The 20,182-nt window shown below is 39.1% G+C and overlaps 5 protein-coding genes and 1 non-coding gene across 6 annotated transcripts; 5 read left to right on the top strand and 1 right to left on the bottom strand.

Moving 5' to 3' along the window:
• Positions 1-2,167: 2,167 nt before the first annotated feature.
• LOC106362085 lies at positions 2,168-3,885 on the top strand. The gene is made up of 4 exons (XM_013801903.3): positions 2,168-2,377; positions 2,446-2,778; positions 2,866-3,219; positions 3,324-3,885. Exons 1-4 carry the CDS (start codon positions 2,168-2,170, stop codon positions 3,603-3,605), a joined length of 1,179 nt encoding a protein of 392 aa, XP_013657357.3. The 3' UTR covers positions 3,606-3,885.
• A 755-nt stretch (positions 3,886-4,640) lies between these two features.
• LOC106359340 lies at positions 4,641-7,427 on the top strand. The gene is made up of 5 exons (XM_048749565.1): positions 4,641-4,669; positions 4,748-5,491; positions 5,563-6,355; positions 6,440-6,675; positions 7,136-7,427. The coding sequence occupies exons 1-5, from the start codon at positions 4,641-4,643 to the stop codon at positions 7,425-7,427; spliced, it is 2,094 nt and encodes a 697-aa protein (XP_048605522.1).
• Positions 7,428-7,503: 76 nt separating this feature from the next.
• Positions 7,504-8,591, top strand: LOC125583702. Its single transcript, XM_048751120.1, has 2 exons — positions 7,504-7,608; positions 7,926-8,591. Exons 1-2 carry the CDS (start codon positions 7,504-7,506, stop codon positions 8,445-8,447), a joined length of 627 nt encoding a protein of 208 aa, XP_048607077.1. The 3' UTR covers positions 8,448-8,591.
• A 2,571-nt stretch (positions 8,592-11,162) lies between these two features.
• LOC125584586 lies at positions 11,163-11,269 on the top strand. Its single transcript, XR_007321499.1, has one exon. It is a non-coding gene; the product is annotated as a small nucleolar RNA R71 (small nucleolar RNA).
• A 2,823-nt stretch (positions 11,270-14,092) lies between these two features.
• LOC106389425 lies at positions 14,093-15,340 on the top strand. Its single transcript, XM_013829672.3, has 3 exons — positions 14,093-14,412; positions 14,497-14,671; positions 14,876-15,340. Exons 1-3 carry the CDS (start codon positions 14,299-14,301, stop codon positions 15,211-15,213), a joined length of 627 nt encoding a protein of 208 aa, XP_013685126.2. The 5' UTR covers positions 14,093-14,298; the 3' UTR covers positions 15,214-15,340.
• A 146-nt stretch (positions 15,341-15,486) lies between these two features.
• On the bottom strand, positions 15,487-19,495 carry LOC106384440 (U-box domain-containing protein 35-like). The gene is made up of 7 exons (XM_048749564.1): positions 19,336-19,495; positions 19,155-19,228; positions 18,373-18,491; positions 18,071-18,286; positions 17,731-17,989; positions 17,596-17,639; positions 15,487-17,493 (listed from the first exon to the last, which is right to left on the bottom strand). The coding sequence occupies exons 1-7, from the start codon at positions 19,493-19,495 to the stop codon at positions 16,326-16,328; spliced, it is 2,040 nt and encodes a 679-aa protein (XP_048605521.1). The 3' UTR covers positions 15,487-16,325.
• Positions 19,496-20,182: the final 687 nt, after the last annotated feature.

Raw genomic sequence — 20,182 nt, 5'->3', positions numbered from 1 at the left:
CTTTGTAGTCGCGGGAAAATAAAATAATTCAGCCGCGTTAATTTGGTAAGTGGAGGCGCTTTACCATTGCAAATCAAAAACTAAATGCTATCGTATATGAAAATATATTAAAAATAACTTAAGTATTAATCGAAACCGAGACTTCATTCTCTTCACTTCACTCTCTTCACATTCCTCAAAATCAAAACCGACTCATCGAAGTTCTTCAGAGTTCTCTCGAGTCGAAGCTTCAATTGGTATGAGTTTCGATTTGATTTTGAGTTTAGAATAAAGACTGGTTCTCTCGAGTCGAATCTCTTTGATTTTGGGTTTCTCTTTGATTCAAATCTCTTTTCACATGCATGTCCGCGTTAACACATGATTCGATTTTGATTGTGGGTTTCGATTAGGTTTCGATTAGGTTTTGAATATGATTGTGGGTTTCGATTAGGTTTTGAATATGATTGTGGGTTTCAGTTTGATTTTGAATATGATTGAAGGTTTCGATTTGATTTTGGGTTTAGATTTTTTGATCGAATGGCTTGATTTGATTTTGGATTTGTTTATCAGTTTCAGAAATGGCAAAGACAAGAGGACAAGTTGGTTCTCGTCGGAGTAGACGTAATCAAGGCTTGGAGGTAGTAGATCAAGAGGACAAGGCACCGCAACTAAAAGTGAAGAAAAGAACAGCAAAGAAAACGGCTTCCCCTAAAAAGAATTTAGTTTTAACGCCAACGAGAAGAAGTAGTAGAATCAAGAAAGTGGCTGCTGAAGATGATTACATAGAAGATGTAACACCATCTGACGATGATGAGGTAGAAGATGTTACACCTCCTAAGGATGATGAAGTACAAGATGTAACACCTGCTCAGGATGATGAAGTAGAAGATGTAACACCCGAAGATAAGGATGATCAGGCTGAGAAGTCAATGTCTGAAGAAGATAAAGACGATGAAGAGGATGTCAATGGGAAAGAGGATGAAGAAGATGGCGATGTCAATGGGAAAGAGAATGAAGAAGATGGAGATCTCAATGGGAAAGAGAATGAAGAAGAACCGGCCAATATGGAAGATGATGGAGTTCTTAATGAGAAAGGGAACGAAGAGGAAGCTTGCGAAGAAGAAGCTCGCGATATGGAAGAAGATGGCACTGCGCAAGATGATGAGATTCCTAGTACTGAAGGAGTTGAGCTAGCAGGGGAGGAAGTTCAAAAAAAAATAAAAGAGGACCTACAAAGTTGCGTAGAGTGGCTGAAAATCCCAATGATAAGATTATGGTCACATTCAATGACATTGGTGAGCATGTTGGACCTGGTTCAGTAACCTATCGTCGTTTCTTGGTCCTCTTGTGAGGGAACATGTTCCGGTTACACTTGCCGATTGGAGAAAACTTGATGCAGCGACTAAAGCAACAATGTGGGAAGAAATTCAGGTTTGTATATATATTAGTATGTTTTGTTTAACCGCAAGATGAAATTATAAACATGTTTAACTTGATTATTGTGATGCAGGGGAGGTTTAACTTGCAAGAAGAGTGGCAGAAAGCTGTTATTTTCAAGCAGCTGGGAAATGTGTGGAGGGCTGGGAAGTCGAGGCTGGTGTCACAAGTACGTGTGGCGAAGACTGCAGCTGAGAGAATAGCTTTAAAACCGAGCAACATCCCATCCCTTCAACTGTGGAACACTTGGGTTAAGAGTAAGACTACCAAATCTTTCACAGTGAGTTATCTACAACTAAGTAAGTTTCATCCTTAAAGGTCATGTCTGATGGATATAATCAATGTCATATTTATATTGTAGGAAACGAGTAACAAGTACAGAGCGATGAGAAGAAATCAGATTCCTCACACCACCAGCCGCAAAGGAATGCTTCGTTTAGCTGATGATATGGTAAAAGAGTAGTCAAACATCTACATATTGTACATCAGCTTGTTAGATTAAAATGGTAGTGAGATATGTTTGTTTTCATATAGAAAAAAAAGAGTAAAGACCCAAGTAAGGTGAGTAGATCCAAGGTTTGGATTGCGGGACACACTCATGCTGATGGCAGACCTGTGAAGCCCCAGTTTGCTGAGACTATTGTAAGCATTATGGAAGTTGTATATTGTGTATAGTTAATAGACTATGGCAATGAATGATTTTGTGTTTAAATGATTGTATCAGGAACAAATACAGTCACTTGACAGTCAGATGGACTCCACATCAGCTGCTGATAACATAAGGGAAGATGCTGTGAGCAAGGTTTTGGGAAAAGACAAACCTGGACGAGTAAGGGGCTTTGGTAGAGGGATTACAGCTAATAAGCTAGCATATCTGCAATTTAGAGACGCTAAGATTGCAGAAATGAAAAGTGAGATTGAAGAGTTAAAGGGGATGGTGCGAGAATTAGCTGAGAAGAAGGTAATCCTTTTCATTACCTTTGGTCAATTAGTTTTAAGACATTTACGATTTCCGTTGCCTTTTCTCAGAAAAGTAATGTTGATGCTGAAACATCTGAGAGTAGTGGTGGATTCAAAGAAGGAGTCAGAGTACAAATACTGGATTGGATTGAATCAGAGGATGTTGTTGTTGGTGAAGGAGAATTCTGCTCTGCTGAACCGAAGTACAAAATTGGTCGTATACCAATTGGTCCTAATGCAGTGGCTATCGTAGTTAAGTATGCACTAAGCGCATCAGCTTCACTCTGGAGGCCTACTACGGATGTGTTAACTCTTGATGAAGCTGTGGGATACAAGATATCTTGGCCAATGGATAAAGTGATTTTGGATAAGGATCCAAACTGTTCTGAAGATTTATCTATGGTAAATTTTCAAATCTTGTTTTCTTCTTACAACAATTGAGTCATCTCTAATCATTACTAAAATTTCTAATTTCAAATCTTGTTTTAGCAAAGCAAGGAAGGTGAATATCGAAGATGCAAGATATATGATTGGACCAATGATGAGGACGAGGTCATTGCTGAAGGTCTCGTGTGCTCTTCAAAATCCAAAGACATGGTTAACAACATACCTCTGGGTCCCAATGCTGTTAGTGTCGAAGTAGTGAAGGTGTTCAATGATCAAGCATATTTGTGGAGGCCAACCGCTGATATGTTCTTGATTGGTGATGCACTTAGCGAGAAAATAGCATGGCCAGTCCTAAAGGTTGAAGTCATGCCTACACCCGCTACAGAAGTAACACCAACTAAATGTGCAGGGAAGAAAATAGCATCACCTTCGAAGCCAGCCAAGAAAAAAGCAGTGGTATGTAATTGACATGAAGTTAAATTTTTTTATTTGCCTGATGATTGATGTTGCGTCCTTGATTGATGTTGGAACTTGCTTCTGTCATCTTGTTTGAGTTGTAGAGTCCAGGCAGCACTAGTTCGACCAGAAGTCCGAAGCAGAAGTGCACTCTCTTGGATTGCAACAACTCTGGACGTAAGGTAGCTGAAGGAAGGGTAGCTTCAACGGATCCGAATGAGTTGTGCCACTTTGTACCCCTAGGTCCAAATGCAAGCAAGGTGTGGATTGATGTGGCTAAGATCGGTGATGCAAAAGTCTGGAGGCCAAATTCAGAGATTGAATACATATCTGATGCAATGGGTTCGGTTGTGGCATGGCCAAATGACAAAATCAAGTTTGTCTAAAATTGTCGTCTGAAACATTTTTCAAGTTGGTTCTCATCGGCTATGTATTTCTAGTGTGTGATCGAATGTTTAGGTACTTTTTTACTCGGTTGAAATCATGTATGATATTATGTAACAGTTAGCAGACAAAAAAACAAAAATTATGTGTTATATTATGATATAAGGTTATGTGTGAAAATGTTTAGCTTGTTAACCCCTATACCCTTAAGTGCATAATTTTACATTAAACCATAAGCTTTAAAAATTAAATCCACAGACGGGAAGACCAAAAATTAAAATCCTATACCCTAAAGTGAAATCCCTAAACCCTAAAGTACAAACCTATACCCTATACCCTAATTGTACTTGATTTCACAATTTTGTTCATTCTTAAAAGGATATTGTAATCTTAATTTCACAAAACTGATTAGTTATAAATTTTATAAACACTCATTTGTTCAAACCCTATACCCTAAAGCCTTTGTACATACAAATAAGTAGTAGTGTTTATGAACATATGAGCTAGATTGATCAATCTTATAAAAGCTCACATAAAAAATTTATATTCATACAATTTTTTTTTTGTAAAATTGGAAAACTGAATATTTGATTTTTAAGATTTAATTTAATTTTTTTTTGCTTCAAAATCATATTTATATATTAATTTCCAGATTTCAAACGAAATTAATACCTTGAGCCAATAAGGAGTAACCTCCAAGATTGCAGACGTGGCAAACCATATGCCGATGGATGTGTCTTCCCAACTTCAATCTTAGCCATTCTTTTTATTTTTTGAGCCAATGAGGAGCAACTACTAAGATTGCACTCGGATTAATCATAGACCGTCCGATTTCTCTCCAAATCTTTGATCACAACCGTTCATTTTTTTCTGTCTCTGTTTGCACTCGAAAATTTCAGAACACAACATCTCTCTTTCTGTCGAAACTCCTTTCTGTCTCGCGATCTAAAATCGAAAAAACCCTAAAGAAAGCACATGTATCTCTCGAGCTAAAATCAAACCAGCTGTTCCTGTATTCGCCGATTGAAAGTAAGCAAATGGATAAGTCGTGGATTTGGCTTCCAAGGTATAACCTAAAATCCCTCGATCTCATTTCTACTCGCCGATTGAAATAAAGCTAACTTCTTTTGTCTGATTCTTGTAGGAATAGCCACGAGTATTCAGAAGGAGCAACTAATTTTGTGAATTCGTCCGCAAAAAGATTGGGAAGTCTGTCTGAAATGCTATGCCCTTGTAGAGACTGCCGCAATCTGAGCCATCAGTCACTGGATAAAATTGTGGAGCATTTGGTGATTAGGGGTATGGATAAGAAGTATAAGAGTTCTCGTTGGAGTATTCATGGAGAAAAAAGAGATTCTGCAGAAGACAGTGTTCTTCAATATGAAACAGAGGCGTTTGATTTGTTTAAGACAACATTCTCCATGGACGAAGGTGGTCCAAACCCGACAACTGACAACGAAGACGATGAAGCACCAGAGGAAATTGAGTTTAAGAAAAAGCTCAGAGACGCTCAAACGCCATTATACTCGGATTGTCTCAAGCACACAAAGGTTTCAGCTATCATGGGACTTTACAGATTCAAGGTTAAAAGTGGTGTGTCGGAGAACTACTTTGATCAGCTGTTGGTTTTACTTGAGGATTTGCTACCTGAAGACAATGTTCTTCCCAAGAGTTTAGCTGCAATCAAGAAATTTCTGAAGATCTTTGGGTTCGGCTACGACAGTATTCATGCTTGCAAGAATGATTGCATATTGTATAGGAAGGAGTATGAGAACCTAGAAAGCTGTCCAAGATGCAAAGTTTCAAGATGGGAAATGGATAAGCACAGTAATGAGTTAAAGGTGGGGATTCCGGCAAAGGTCCTTAGATATTTTCCAATCAAGGACAGGTTTAGGAGGATGTTTAGATCACAAAGGATGGCTGAAGATCTGCGTTGGCACTATACCAATGCCACTGAAGATGGTACAATGCGGCCCCTGTTGATTCTATCTCTTGGGCACAAGTGAATGCTAAATGGCCAGACTTTGCTGCTGATCCACGGAATCTTCGACTTGGGATTTCTACAGATGGGATGAACCCTTTCTCCATGCAAAGCACCAATCACAGCACATGGCCAGTGTTGTTAGTGAACTATAACACGCCTCCAACCATGTGTATGAAGGCTGAGAATATAATGCTGACTTTGTTGATCCCTGGTCCTACTGCTCCTGGTAACAACATTGATGTTTACCTAGCACCACTGATAGACGATCTAAAGGATTTGTGGGCTGAGGGTATTGAAGTGTATGACTCATTTGCGAAGGAGAACTTTAATCTCAGAGCCTTGCTGCTTTGGAGTATCAGTGACTATCCAGCCTTAGGAACACTGTCTGGATGTAAAGTAAAGGGGAAACAAGCCTGCAATGTATGTGGAAAGGATACACCTGCAAGGTGGCTTAAGTTTAGCCGCAAGTTTGTCTACATGAGTAACAGAAGGAGACTACCGCCTGGCCATCGTTACAGATATAAAAAAGCTTGGTTTGACAACACTGTGGAGGAAGGGAATGCTAATAGGATACAAACAGGCGCTGAGATATATGAGACACTACAAGCTTTTACGAATGATTTTGGTAGACCTCTAGAGAAGGAAAAAAAAAGGAAAAGACTAGAGTTGGAAGATGATGAGAGGTTACAAGAAGAAGAGTGTGAAGAATCAAATGAACTATGGCGGTGGAAGAAGAGATCAATATTCTTTGATCTACCTTACTGGAAGGTAAACTATAGTAACTGACCTATATTATCTGATTACTGGAAGAAGAGATCAATATGTCTAACAGTTTCTTGTTTAATGTGTTAGGAGTTGCCTGTTCGTCACAATATTGATGTTATGCACGTAGAAAAGAATGTGTCCGATGCTATATTGTCTCTGTTGATGCAAAGTGCGAAGTCAAAAGATGGGTTGAAAGCAAGAAAAGACTTAGAAGATATTGGAATCAGAAAGCACTTGCACACAGAGGTGAGGGGAAAGAAAACATACTTACCTCCTGCTGCCTACTGGTTATCGAAGAGAGAGAAGACCATTTTCTGCCAAAGGTTAGCTAAGTTTAGAGGCCCTGATGGTTATTGTGGTAATATTGCGAATAGTGTTTCAGTTAACCCTCCAAATATTGGTAGTTTAAAGTCGCATGATCATCATGTCTTAGTACATAACTTGTTACCAGCTGCATTAAGAGGGTTGTTACATAGGGGTCCTAGGATAGCCATAAATAGATTATGCAGTTACTTCAACAGGTTGTGTCATTGACCCAGAGAAACTTATATCCATGGAGAGAGAGTTTGTGGAGACAATGTGTCAGCTGGAGCGCTTCTTCCCTCCAGCCCTTTTTGATATCATGTTTCACCTTCCACTACATATATCAAGAGAGGCACGGTTGGGAGGACCAGTTCACTTCCGATGGATGTATCCCTTCGAAAGGTTTGATCAACATCTCTCTTCAATATATCCACTTCCCACAATGATGTTTGACTAATATTCATATTTCCTGAGTTATAGGTACATGAAAACACTAAAGGCTTTTGTTAAGAATTATGCAAGGCCAGAAGCATGTATGGCTGAGGCGTATTTAGCTGGAGAATGTGTTGCATTTTGTTTAGAGTTCCTTAAAGAATCAGTACCAGTTCAAGAAGCAGTTAATCGTAATGAAGATGTTGAGGCTGATAGAATGGTGGTTGAAGGCCGACCTCTGCAGAAGGGTATAGAGGTTACCCTGTCAGATAAAGATAGAGACATTGCACATCGATATGTGCTAATGAACATGGCATCTTTGGATCCCTTTCTTGAGTAAGTAATTCTCTATGTTTCTTCTACTTGTTTTACTCATAATTTCATTTTCATATACTGTTGTTTAATTTAAAATCAGGATGCATTTGGAAGAGTTGCAAGCTAAGGATGCTCGATTGGCTAAAAATGAAACTTTGTTATGGAAAAACCATACTGAACACTTTACAGAATGGCTTAAAAATAAGGTTACAAACTCCAAATTCTTTTCTTGATTATTATTGTAAATACTGGTTAGCTTGTTTGGTGATGACTGGTTAGCTTGTTTGGTGATGACTAGTTAGCTTGTATCATGATGCCTGGTTTGTATCTTGAAGAACATGTCCATATTTTAGCGAATTGATGTCTGAGTAGCTTATAGCTTGATGAAACTGTCTGGATTTTAAGTATTTTGATGACTGGTTAGCTTGTAGATTGATGATTGGTTTTGTGGTACATATTATCATGTTTTGATTATAATTTAAGTACCTCGGCTTGATGATAATCCTCTGATTTCCTGCGGCAGATTCATTTAGACTCAAAAGATAGTCATTCTAAGGAGATAAGGTGGTTGGCATTTGGACCAAGAAATGTTGCTTTAGCACATAAAGGATTCATCATCAATGGCCAACGGTTTCATACTGATGCGGTCAAGCTGAAGACACAAAACAGTGGAGTAACTTATGAAGCCTTTAGCATGTGTAGATCAAGTGCAAGAGATATGAGACAGGTCGCGGATATGATTACATACTATGGAGTGATAAAGGAGATTTTGGTCATCGACTATCACATGTTCAAAGTGCCACTCTTTAGATGCAACTGGGCAAACACAGCGAATGGTGTGAAGGAAGAAGATGGCTTCACTCTTGTTAACCTTCATATGAACCAAGCAGCCTATTTGAAAGATCCATTCATTCTACCTTCTCAAGCGAAACAGGTTTTCTACTCTAGGGATGATGATGCTTCAAATTGGTATGTTGTTATGAGAGCACCACCTAGAGGTTATCATGAGTTGGAAACAGAAGAGGATTTTGGTGGTGCTCCTTGACCTGTCCAAGAAGTTGATGATATGGGTGATGATATGGATGATGATAGTGTATATGTTAGGGATGATTGTGAAGGTTTATTAGTGGTAGATTGATGATATGTTGTATGCTTGTGTGATGGTTTGTATGAATGTGATAATGTTGTGATATGGGATTTGAATAATTATATTGATTTTTGGAATTTTAATAATTTATATTGTTTTTATTTCATATTTTCGAATTAATTATTTAAAAATCAATTCAATAATTATTATTAATTAATTTTGGGATTAATATAAAAAACATTTGCTATCTTTGCTACTAGGAAAAATCAAATTATTTGGTTCTAATAACATTTATTAAACGTTATTATAAATACTAACAATTGCGAACACAAAAGCGCTATTGTTATACACTTAGTAATAGCACAGAGGAAAATCGCTATTAAAAGGGTTGGACTTTTTATAACGGGTGATGTCAGAGCGTCCAAGGAAACGCTATTAAACCAAAATGATAGCGCTTTTCGTCCGCTATTACTAACCACATTTCCTGTAGTGGATATTCTCTTGATGTCATCAAGTGAGTAACCTATTGCTTTTCTAAATCTTTTAAGTGTTTTCAAAAGTTCAGATAGCTCAGTTTCAATAAGTTCACTACTCACAATGACTGGATAAGTTCCATTAGGACCAAGAAATGCATACCTTACACCATTGGGGAGATGTTTAAGCTCCACCTTAGGCGCCTTAAGCTCGCTCCAGTCGTTTTGCTGGGTGTCTTCTTGTTGAATGACCGAGGCTTCCTGATGGTCAATTTGAGGCAGCTCCTCATACTGATCCTTACTACCAAATCCTCTGTGTGAATCCAACATCATCCCATAGGCAGCACTCTCCAGGTTCTGAATCACTTCAGCTGGCCTCTCTATCGTCAAAACATGCTGTAGAGGGTCTTCTGTTGACAATTCTTCAAGGAGCTCATCAGCAAGGGCATCCATCTCTTCAATGTAGAAAACTTGCCCTTGAACTGTTGGTTTCTTCATTACCTCCTTGATGTTAAAGTGAAGAACATGCCCTTTACCCAAGTGGAGATCAATCTTGCCCTCTTTCACATTAACAATTGCTCCTGCTGTAGCTAAGAAAGGCCTTCCAAGGATTAAATGATCTGCAGCTTCCTCACCCATCTCAAGCACCACAAAATCTGTAGGGATCTCATATTTTCCAACCATAACAGGGAGGTCCTCCAAGATACCCACCGGGTACTTCACTGAACGATCAGCCAATACCAGAGACAGTTTACACTTCTTGTACTGAGTGAAACCAAGCTTCTTAGCAACAGATAAAGGCATCAAGCTGACACTAGCTCCCAAATCGCAGAGACATCTATCAAATACCATAGGTCCAAGAGCACAAGGTAATGTGAAGCATCCTGGATCTTCTAACTTCTTTGGAACAACAAGCCTTTGGATGATGGCACTGCACTCATGAGTGAGAATCACCATGCCCTTCATCTCCTTCTTCTTTGCAACTATAATATCTTTCAGGAACTTACTATATTGAGGAATTAGCATGAAAGCATCAATGATGGGCATTGTGACTTGAACTTGACTCATTTGCTTCTCAAATAGAGCTTTGTACTTCTCTAGCAGCTATCTCTTGAATCTACCAGGGAATGGTAGTTTGGGTTCATAAGGAGGAGGAACAAAAGAATTTTCACTTGCTGGAGCAACAACTTCACCATCTTTCACTGTTTTCTTCTCTTCCCCAACCTTTCCTTTACCTTTCGCTTCCACAATCTTCTCCAAGGTTTCATCATTGATTTTCTCATCAACAATCACCACTTCATCATCTATGTTGATGGCAACCCCCTCACCTTGTTTCTCAGCATCCTTGGTGAGAGCTTTCTGAGGTAACTCCTTACCACTCCTGAGGGTGATAGCTTTCATGGTCTCTTTGGGGTTTTGCTCAGATTTTCCAAGTAAAGAACTTTGTTGGCAATTTTGTTGAGTGTTCATGGCAGCAAACTGGTTCTCCAAGGTTCTAAACTTGTTGTTGAGCTCATTGTAGCTTCCATCAATCTTTGCGTGAAGGTTTTTCAACTCATAGCCAACATGCTTCTCACCTCTTGTCTGAGACTCCAAGATTTGTTTCAGTAGGGCATCAGTGCTGCTGACTGGAGGAGTAGAGGTAGAAGTAGTAGGTTGTTGTTGGGCAGGTTGTTGTCCTTTGTTGTTGAAACCGGGAGGAGGGTTTTGTTGAGGCTGATAGCTGCCTTGTTGATTGTTCCGAGGCTGATAACCACTCTGTTGGTTGTTGGGGTAAGATCGCTGTTGGTAGTTGTTGTACTGAAAGTTTGGCTTTTTCTTGTACCAGCTACCATTGTTGTTGATGAAGCATAGCTCTTCTTGCCCTTCCAAACCATCAACTTCCTGGACAACAGGTGTGGCTTCTTTGTTTGGGTTACCAACAAAGTGCAGCTGCTCTTGGGTGGCCTTATCAGCAATGAGAATGTCAATTTTATCCTGGAGAGCCTTTAACTTCCACCTCGTCTGCTTGTCATCTGTTCGACTGCCTCTGTCGTGGTCTCCACTGTAGACAGCATCACTCTTTACCATATTGTCAACCAGCTCTTCTGCATCTTCCTCAGTTCTCCCCAAGAAGAACCCATTGCTAGTTGTATCCAGTCTGGCCCTGTACTTAGGAAGAGCACCACGGTAGAATGTGCTCAGCAAGCTCTCCTTAGAGAAGCCATGGTGTGGGCATTGAGTTTGGTAGCCCTTGAATCTCTCCCAGGCTTCACTGAAGCCTTCCAAGCCTTTCTGTTGAAAACTGGAGATCTCATTTCTCAGCTTAGCAGTTCTTTAAGTAGAGAAGAACTTCTCCAAGAAATCTTTCTTGCAGTCATCCCAAGTGGTGATTGAGTCACTTGGTAGAGACTTCTCCCACTGTCGTGCCTTATCCCTCAGAGAGAAAGGGAATAACTTCAGCTTTAAGGCATCCTCAGACACACCATTGGTTTTTGACAACCCACAGTAGCTGTCGAACCTGTCCAAGTGATCAAATGGGTCCTCTAGAGCTAAGCCATGATACTTGCTGTTCTCGATCACGTTGAGGAGTCCTGATTTGATCTCAAAGTTGTTGGCTGCTACAGCTGGTGCTCGGATTCCCAATCTATGACCATGAATGTTGGGGAGGTCATAAGTGCCAATGGGTCGAGCTGCTCGCTATTGGTTTTGTGGAACGTTGTTGGCATCATTTTGATGTATGTCTCCCATATCAGTATCCAATCTCTGCAAGTGAGACTGTTGCTCTTCTTCTCTTCTCTTTCTAGTACACTCTCTCTCTAAAGCTCTGATGTCTGCAGTTCTTGGAACTAGGTTTGATGGACCCCTGCTCCTCAAGTTCATACACCTGTAAATTAAAGGGAGGTGAAGAAGAAGAATCAGTAACTAAAGAAAATTAAAATGACTTAGTCTCAAGCAAATGACTTGATGTTAGGAGTTTTCAAGGCTCCTAAGACAAATGTTGTAGTATAAATGATTGTCGAACCAGTTCTGAGGGAATTCGAAGCAATGAGAATGCAAGTACTCACTTAATCTAAGTGCAACCAATGATTTAGATGAGTTTTAAACTACTACTAATACTAGAAAGCAATTACAGAATGATACTTTCTTGACTAAGGGAAAAGAGAACTCATGGGCATAGAAATTAGACCTTGGGTGATCAAGTTTCGATCTAAGGATGGCAAACGAACAATCAAACTATCAACCTTAAGCTTAGACACGATTATAAACAAACTCTATGTCTAGATGAATGTTCATTTACTAACACATTTTAAACAACAAATGTCTTCGGTTGAATAATATGGAAGCAATCATTACTAACAGGTCTAAGGCTATCTTAGCATTTCTAACAACAAATGTCGGTAAAATATGCTAAAAGCTTAGAAGAGTTGTTTCAGGCATTTCATCGAACACCTTTTGGGTGAGAAATGCCTAAAGATCAACTTTTGAGAAACTAACTCAGAAGATGCATTATGATTACTCTACTAGCAAGGTTTTGGAATGATCTACTCTAAAACATCCTAGCTCTAACCTAATCACCCTTAATTTTCCTAACCCATGAATTCAAATAGTGATTACTCACTACTCTTCATGATTCCTCTTAAACCTATTTTGGATTTTAGATTAATCATACAGAGGGATACAACAACGAATTGGAAAACACATAATTGCAATAACTAGATGAACAAAGATGATTCAAGAGATGAACTTTCCAAAGGTTTTTCTTAGAACCAAAGATAATCTGTCTGGTGGCTGCCAAGAGTACTTAAAACATAGGTTTTCAGAAGTAAAAACGTGCATAATAAAATGACCAAAAGGCCCTTGAGTAGAAATGAATTCGAGCAATCAGGCGACCTCCAGTAGTCGCTCCGAGAGGTCGCTCCAGGCTTCGGGAGCGACCTGGAGGGGTCGCTGCGAGACGTCGCTCTGGGTCGCTCTTCTCGAGCGACCTCGCTGTGTCGCTCCGGTCACGTCGCTCCGAGTGATGGAGACGCGAGCGACCTCACTGCGTCGCTCCGGTCAAGTCGCTCCGGGTGATGGAGACGCGAGCGACCTCGCTGTGTCGCTCCGGTCAAGTCGCTCTGAAAGGGTGTCACAGCGACTTCACGGTGTCGCTCCCGTGAGGTCGCTCCCATGCACTGCTCGTCCAATGATCACCTTTTTCACCTCTTTTGAGCTCCAAATGCATCCAAATGTCTCCAAGAACTCTATGTGGTACTCCAATACCTGATAAGGATTCATGTATGCAAAATGCAACCTAAACATGACTAAATCCTAATCTATTCGATCAAAATGCACATTGGTGAATAGGTAAGACAATGAAAATATCCAAGATATCACAAATCTTATTTTTAGTGGTAAAATGTGCATTCGGTATAACATTATCTTGATTAGTATTGTAATTACACCTCGAAATTTGACGGCAGTCTTATTATTTCCTTTTCGACCGACGGGTACTGTGTAGTAAATATTTATTTTATTGTTTTAGTCATCTAGAATAATCATTAATCACCAAATATACAATCACACTACAAAATTAACCGATGAAAGATTTCTGGAGTCAAAATTGGAAATAACAAAATTTCCCACAAATTATCGGCTAACATGAATGTTATCTAACTCAATACAATTTCAAGAATTAGCTTTTTTTGGACTTAAACTTGAACTACTAGCAGGTTATTCGGTTTAAGCTTAGACAAAGTTATACGGGACAATGAATTGCTCCAATAATAATGTAAAAATATCATTTAGTTTCTTTTTTATTGGAAAAAACTATTATTATTTTGAAAATAACTGTGGTAATTTAAATAATAAATAATTTTCAGTTGTTAAAATACAAAATAAAAAAAACTTTCCTAACAAACTTTTCTGCAAAAGATATCATTCTAGTTTTTTTTTTTTTTGGAACAGATGATAATATCATTCTAGTTTTAGTATTAGAAAGAGATGCATTTTAATAAAACTCCCTACTTAAAAATTTTTAGTGTTCAAAACTAGATAATATATTTACAAATAATTAATTTAAAAATAAATTTATATGAGATATGTATGGAATCAAATACGCAAAGCCTAATTACACATCACAAGTGGTCCGGAAACAAATCAACCCAATTTTAATTCGTACTGGATTAGGTTCAACGTTTGGATCCAATAAAAAGGAAAATAATCTACGGTTTCTGGATCCCTCTAGAATATCTGAGAAAGTGCTCCTTCTCCTCTACTTAGAGCTCTCTGCTAAAATTTTAAAAGCTTCGCGAGCACCTCTTCAATCTCCGATCTTGCTGGAAGCTTCGTTCGCCTCTTGTCAAAAGAAAAACATGGCGGGATACGACTGTGTGCCGACGAGGATGAAGAGGAAGGAGATTGACCGAGTGAACGACGACTTCTCCGATTTTTCCCTCTCTTCTCCCGCCTCAAAGATTCGCCGACTCGTAAGTCTCTTCTTATTTGCTTTTGTTTATGTTTGAAACCCTAAGTATGTTTATTTGATTAATTGCGTTTTTGCGATGCATCAGGATTTGGATTTACCACCGATTATGGAGGAAGAGGTGGTTGTTATGGAGGAACACGATCATATCCAGTCTTCTCCACAGAACGAAGAGAGAGCGATTGTGCTCTTCAAGCCTCCTCCTCAACACCACCACCAGCCTCACCTCTTTGTTGATAGAAGCTTGATCTCAGGGTTGAAGAGTAAAGCCTTCTCTAAACTCTTTTTTAACTTTCTTTATTTGCTTGTTAGGTATGAGAGGTTTAAGATTGAATTGGTGTTCAATAACGAGGACATTTATTAGAATCATTAATTAGTCTTTGAGAAGCTGTGTTTAATTGCTGCTATCATGTTTCCTTTCGATTTAGTTTCTAATAGGTGTCTTTCTTTTATATTATATTGTGCAGATAGATTTCTTCATGATGTAGCAGTAGCTGATGAAGAAGATTACAAAGCTAACAAGGAACAAGCTGTTGTTCCCTGGAACCCTTCTCATTTCCAGTTTTTGGAATCCAAAGGAACCTTCCAGGAACGCACCAAGCCAGAGATTGTCGAGTTAGATGGTGACGATACTATGATGGAAGAAGCAGACATGGATGTGGAAGAAAAAGAAAACAGCAGCGTCAGTAGTAGTACTAGTGTCTCTCTGCCTGAGTGGCAGCAGCCGCAGCAGCAGCAGGTTCATCACTGTATGACACCGCAGCTTCCCCAAACGAACTCTACTCCGATCCCTTGGTTCCGATGACTTATATTTGTAATCATAGAAGCTATATTTCTCATCAGTAGTTCCCTAGCTGTGTATTTCACTCTTTTGCTAGGTGTTTCAATGTGATCTTCTTCTCGGATTGAATGCAAGTCACTGTGTTTAGTAAGAGTAGTGAACTTCAATGAGTAAGCGAGCCTTTTGTTCAATCTAGGATTAGCTCGCTTTATCAAAAAATTATCTGAGCAAAAGAAACAGTTCTTCGCAATCAGTCGCCATGCCATAAAGTCTTCGATGTAAAATGAGCATCTCGTTGACCTAATGAACTGGTCACGCAAAAACATAAACATATCAAGAGAAGCTGCACATCTTGTAACCGGAGTGCCTATATGGTGGACACTACTGTAGTTTCTTATGAGGACACTGTAGTTCCTCTGGCATAAGAAGAAATGATCCAGTCTAGAACAATAAGGAAATATACCATTCAGCCCATACTAGCTGGATATTTATCTGCAAGCAAGGAATTTTTTGATAGGGTTTGCGCATCTTATAAACTGAATAAATAATACAGATAGCGTGAGAGATGTGGTGTCTCTTTTCGTTATGCTCTGTTTTGGTTTTGGGAATAGGCCCTTTTGACTCCTTATTTCCCTTTTATTTCAACTACTTATGTTTGGATGCTTTAATAAAATGTTCACACAATGTTAAAATTTTTTTGTGTTTACCTTGTAAAAGCAAAAGCTTAATCATTCAAAACTTACAAAATCACATGCATTAATTGCACCTGGCAACATAGAAAATTTTTTGGAAGATTCATTTTCACTTTTAGAAACAAATTAAAATTTTCTTCATGGCTAGGGTTCTTCACCATTCCACAATAAAAACAAGATGATGAGTTTTCTTACTTACATTTGTGCATTCCTTCTTCCTCTTCACACGGCCCTCTACTCCCTCTGTATTACCTCCTCAAGAGGATGTTCAGTAATTAAAACTTCCACCATTCCCATATTTGTTGAGACATGGATCGCTTAATATCTCCTAAAACAGGTTTAAAAAGAAGTAGTGGTTTAGAAATCAAAGACATGTTTCGTATAACAATCTGAAGAGAGAAAAGAGAGGCATTTACGTAGACGCTACACTATCAGTTCCGCTTGTTATTCTGACCGCACGATAGACATGCTTTCTTCAGCTAAATCCATGAGCCTCTTAAGCTCAGGCAACACATCCTTCCCCAAGTTAGGCCTGTCTTTCCGCCTCAACTCAGCGCATCGTAAACCAATTTTCGCCAAAACCAAGGCCTCTTCGAGTGGCCAGTCATGAACATCAGGATCTAACATCTCAGCAAACGTCCCTCCTTCAATCGCCTTTTGCACCTGGTGAGTCAAGCTCATCGGTGGCTTCCCCGTGAGTATCTGCAAAAGCGTGATCCCGAACGAGTACACGTCTGATTTGGTCCCAAGCATACCCGTCTGCTGGTACTCAGGATCGATATAACACAAGGTCCCAGCAGCTGACGTCACTCTATACTGCGTCACGGCATCAGAGACCGAGGGAGGGACGAGCCTAGCGAGACCCACGTCGGCGATCTTGCTGACCATATGCTGGTCGAGCAACACGTTAGCCGGTTTAAGGTCCCGGTGCACGACCGGCTCCGGTTTCATGTGGTGGAGGAAGTTGAGACTAGTGGCGATTTCGGCTGCGATGCGGAACCGTAGCTGCCACGTAAGCAGCACGGGAGAGTTGTTTCCTCGCTTGAGGAGAAGGTCTTCTACGCTGCCGTTTTCGAGGTGTTCGTAGACTAGACACCCGTACTCCGCGCAGGCTCCTAGCAAGAGAACCAAGTTCGGATGTCTTATGGAGGTTAGGACTTCGACCTCTTGCTGGAACTGCGATCTTCCTTGCCTTGCATCCGGTCTCAAGACTTTTATAGCCACTTTTGTGTAGTCTAATGTGCCCTCGTAAACAGGTCCGTAACCTCCTTCTCCGATCTTGTTATTTATTGAGAAATTTTCTGTTGCTTCTTCGATCTCCTCGATTGTATATTCCCTATACCTTCTATCACTAGTGTTCTTATCCTCTGCTTTTCTAAGAGACGCCGTTTCGATTTGTTTTCTCTTCTTTGCTTCGATTTCTGCTATTCTGTTGGCGGTGGCTATTGCTTCCATTGCTGCTCTGGTCTTTGCCTTCTCGTTCTCCGCCATTGCCATTGCCGCTTCCTTGGCCTGTCTTGCTTCTTCTAGCTTGTGTTCCTTCTCTACTCTCCATTTGTGTAACTCTTTACTCTGAGAATACAAATATTCAAATATATATATATCATTTTTTCTTAAAATTTATGTGATTTTATTTCGAGTAGATATATTTATTACCATGTTCTTGGCTGTGATTGCTTCTTTACAGGCAGTGCTATACATTTCCATTGTATACCTGAGCTCCATTTTCAATCTTTTCATCTCAGCTTGTACATCATCCTGTGAAGATTTATAGTCTGTTAATGATTAAGCTTGTGGGGATTGATAAAAATAATAATAGCAAGACTTGGAAATGATTAATAAATAGTACCTGGAGTGACCACCACGTGGAGAGTCTCCCGCTTTCCTGAGAGCTTGGGGAGAATGCCGAATATGAAGAACCCAAGTCTACGGACTGCTTCTCTGATGAGCATGAGGATGTTGCAAAGCTGCTTCGGTTGTCTTCGAACTCAGAGTAAATAGCGAGACGTGACGGCGTTGGGAACATGATATCAACGCTTCGCCTATCACTACTCACAAACGATATGTCGGAGTCTGTCACTGAGGCCTGGTCAAATCCTCTTTGAGACCTATTCAAATTATTTGTTACTTAGTTTTGTGCAACAGAATATGAATATAATGACAAACACTTTGTGTTTTCTAGAACATACTTATACTTGATCTCGATCTCGTCCTGAGTTTCACGTTGGCCCATTGAGTTATTGCTAGGCCGAGCTGTTATTTGTGGACGTATTGCGCAAAGTGGGGGAGGTGAAGACGTAGCTGATCTTACCGACGATATTTTACTTCCGGAGATTGCATAAACCGTGCAGAAATTAGCTGCCCCTTTCATCACCGTGCTGGTAACATCTGCCGCTTTGAACCGTCTATTGAACACACAAGATTACAACACTCATAAGACAACTATTTTTTGTGTTGATAATTAAAGAAGAGCGTGAAGAAATATGCATACTTTAACAGAGTCATCTTGGATGCACCGAGTACTAGAATATCAATTGCATTCTCTTTGACATAGCCTATGATTCCTTTAGCAGCATCGACATCCTCCAATACGGCATCTTCACATCTTATCTGTTAACATTACTCCCAATCTTCAAACATTCTGACCATATTACGTCTATCTCTACGAATATATAATCACGAAAAGAACTAACTACTAACCAGAGCCGGACTTGTGGACATTATACTGAAACATTTGAATGGACCCCCACTCTGTGGGGACCCCCATTTTTAATTTTTTTTCCTCAAAATATACATATATGTTTATAAAAGTTCAACTAAAATAGGGATAATTGTCCTTCACGTGATTGCAGCATTTTTTGTTCCATCTTGTTCAACTAAGTTCACCATGTTTTTTTTTTGAAACGAACTAAGTTCACCATGTTTATATGAAAGAACGAAAGCTTGGTGTTTAATTATATGGTCAAAATAATAACTATATATAGACTTTTTGTTTATTTGTCAAGGTGAACCATATATAAATGCATATTATATTTTAATTATTATGGTTAAGATATAAATATATATTTTATTATAAAAACTAGAATATTTAAAATAACAGTTTTTGTTTGTAAATTCTTTATAAACTATATATTAGTTTGAGTAATTTTATTTCGAATAGGACCCCATAAATCATAGTTCTGGCTTTGGTACTAACCTAGGTGATATTCATATTAAACGTTTTCTTGTGACGATAATACTAAAAACTAATGAAGAGAGGCAAAAAAAACTCACGTCTTTTCTGTTGCAGAAGCAGCGGAATGGAAGAAACAATTCCTTGACGTCATCACTATACTTATTGGGGTTGGCTACAGGATCAACACCATTGAATCAGCATAATGATTTTTTAATTTGTTTATCTAAGATAATTTGAACACCAATTTGAATGAATGGAGAATGAGCATCTGAGCGATACCATTTATAACTAAAGCTTGTTTGAGTTTGACATGAACAAGAGTAAGACTCTCTCCCGAGGTTACAAGATTATCAACAGCCCATTTCAGTGCAGCCTGGCTTCCTTTGCCTCGATCAATCGCAACCACAACCCTTTCGTCTCTTCTCTCGCTTCCTACCATCTTTACACAATTTCCTTTTGAAACTAACAAGATAATAAAAAAAATTGTTTTAAATGAAAAATTTTGGGTTTCAAAAGCCGTTGGAGTATATGCTAATTTTAGCAACAAAAAAACATATAAACAAGTCTTTTCTGTTATTCTTCTGTTTCCTTTCCAGTTGTCCTTTAACGTTTTATTTTGGTGATAGCTAATATTTATCAATGTTCAAGAAATCGTTAGGTGGTAAACAGGCGACGTCAAAGTTTATACATTACATGCCTACATGCCTTTTATGTAGTTATTTTCAGAAGATGCAGCATAAACATGATATACAAAGAAGAAAAATACATGCAAAAGAGTTTGGAAATTTGGTATCTAGTTAATTCATTGAAGTCAAAGAGAGGAACCATCGAGCATCCTTGGGATTCATGTTAGAGGGAACAAGGAAGCATTTGAGTGTATTGGTTGCAAAGTTGAACACATAGATGTCCATGTTAAAATGCTTACCGAGATGGACATGGTCGTCACAGATGAAATAGATAGAGCTTGATTTGATACCAAAGTTATGGTTAGCATGAAGAATGATACCCAAGTCGAGAAGCAAGGCCTCATCACCAAGAGAATATACCTTAAGACGGTCGTGGAGGTAATTATCTGGTGAAAGCTTTTGTTGCTTTCAGTGTTTATGATCTCGACCAACAGCTAGTT

The sequence above is a fragment of the Brassica napus genome, chromosome C3, assembly GCF_020379485.1.
Source record: "Brassica napus cultivar Da-Ae chromosome C3, Da-Ae, whole genome shotgun sequence".
In the NCBI taxonomy this organism is placed as follows: domain Eukaryota; kingdom Viridiplantae; phylum Streptophyta; class Magnoliopsida; order Brassicales; family Brassicaceae; genus Brassica; species Brassica napus.
Note: the sequence above shows the minus strand (reverse complement) of the source record. Positions and strands in the feature narration are given on the sequence as shown.

Excerpts from the sequence above, each read along its gene's own strand:
- LOC125583702 (XM_048751120.1), top strand. The coding sequence starts at position 7,504 with ATGCATTTGGAAGAGTTGCAAGCTAAGGATGCTCGATTGGCTAAAAAT. Across the intron at positions 7,609-7,925 it reads CAGAATGGCTTAAAAATAAG|ATTCATTTAGACTCAAAAGA; the intron begins GTTACAAACTCC and ends TTCCTGCGGCAG.
- LOC106389425 (XM_013829672.3), top strand. The coding sequence starts at position 14,299 with ATGGCGGGATACGACTGTGTGCCGACGAGGATGAAGAGGAAGGAGATT. Across the intron at positions 14,413-14,496 it reads CCTCAAAGATTCGCCGACTC|GATTTGGATTTACCACCGAT; the intron begins GTAAGTCTCTTC and ends GCGATGCATCAG. Across the intron at positions 14,672-14,875 it reads CTTGATCTCAGGGTTGAAGA|ATAGATTTCTTCATGATGTA; the intron begins GTAAAGCCTTCT and ends TATATTGTGCAG.
- LOC106384440 (XM_048749564.1), bottom strand. The coding sequence starts at position 19,495 with ATGGTAGGAAGCGAGAGAAGAGACGAAAGGGTTGTGGTTGCGATTGAT. Across the intron at positions 19,229-19,335 it reads ACAAGCTTTAGTTATAAATG|CCAACCCCAATAAGTATAGT; the intron begins GTATCGCTCAGA and ends TTGATCCTGTAG. Across the intron at positions 17,494-17,595 it reads AGATTGAAAATGGAGCTCAG|AAAAAATGATATATATATAT; the intron begins GTATACAATGGA and ends ATAAATTTTAAG.
- LOC106359340 (XM_048749565.1), top strand. The coding sequence starts at position 4,641 with ATGGATAAGTCGTGGATTTGGCTTCCAAG. Across the intron at positions 5,492-5,562 it reads TATTTTCCAATCAAGGACAG|ATGGTACAATGCGGCCCCTG; the intron begins GTTTAGGAGGAT and ends ATGCCACTGAAG. Across the intron at positions 6,676-7,135 it reads AAGACCATTTTCTGCCAAAG|GTACATGAAAACACTAAAGG; the intron begins GTTAGCTAAGTT and ends CCTGAGTTATAG.
- LOC106362085 (XM_013801903.3), top strand. The coding sequence starts at position 2,168 with ATGGACTCCACATCAGCTGCTGATAACATAAGGGAAGATGCTGTGAGC. Across the intron at positions 2,378-2,445 it reads GAGAATTAGCTGAGAAGAAG|AAAAGTAATGTTGATGCTGA; the intron begins GTAATCCTTTTC and ends GCCTTTTCTCAG. Across the intron at positions 2,779-2,865 it reads GTTCTGAAGATTTATCTATG|CAAAGCAAGGAAGGTGAATA; the intron begins GTAAATTTTCAA and ends ATCTTGTTTTAG.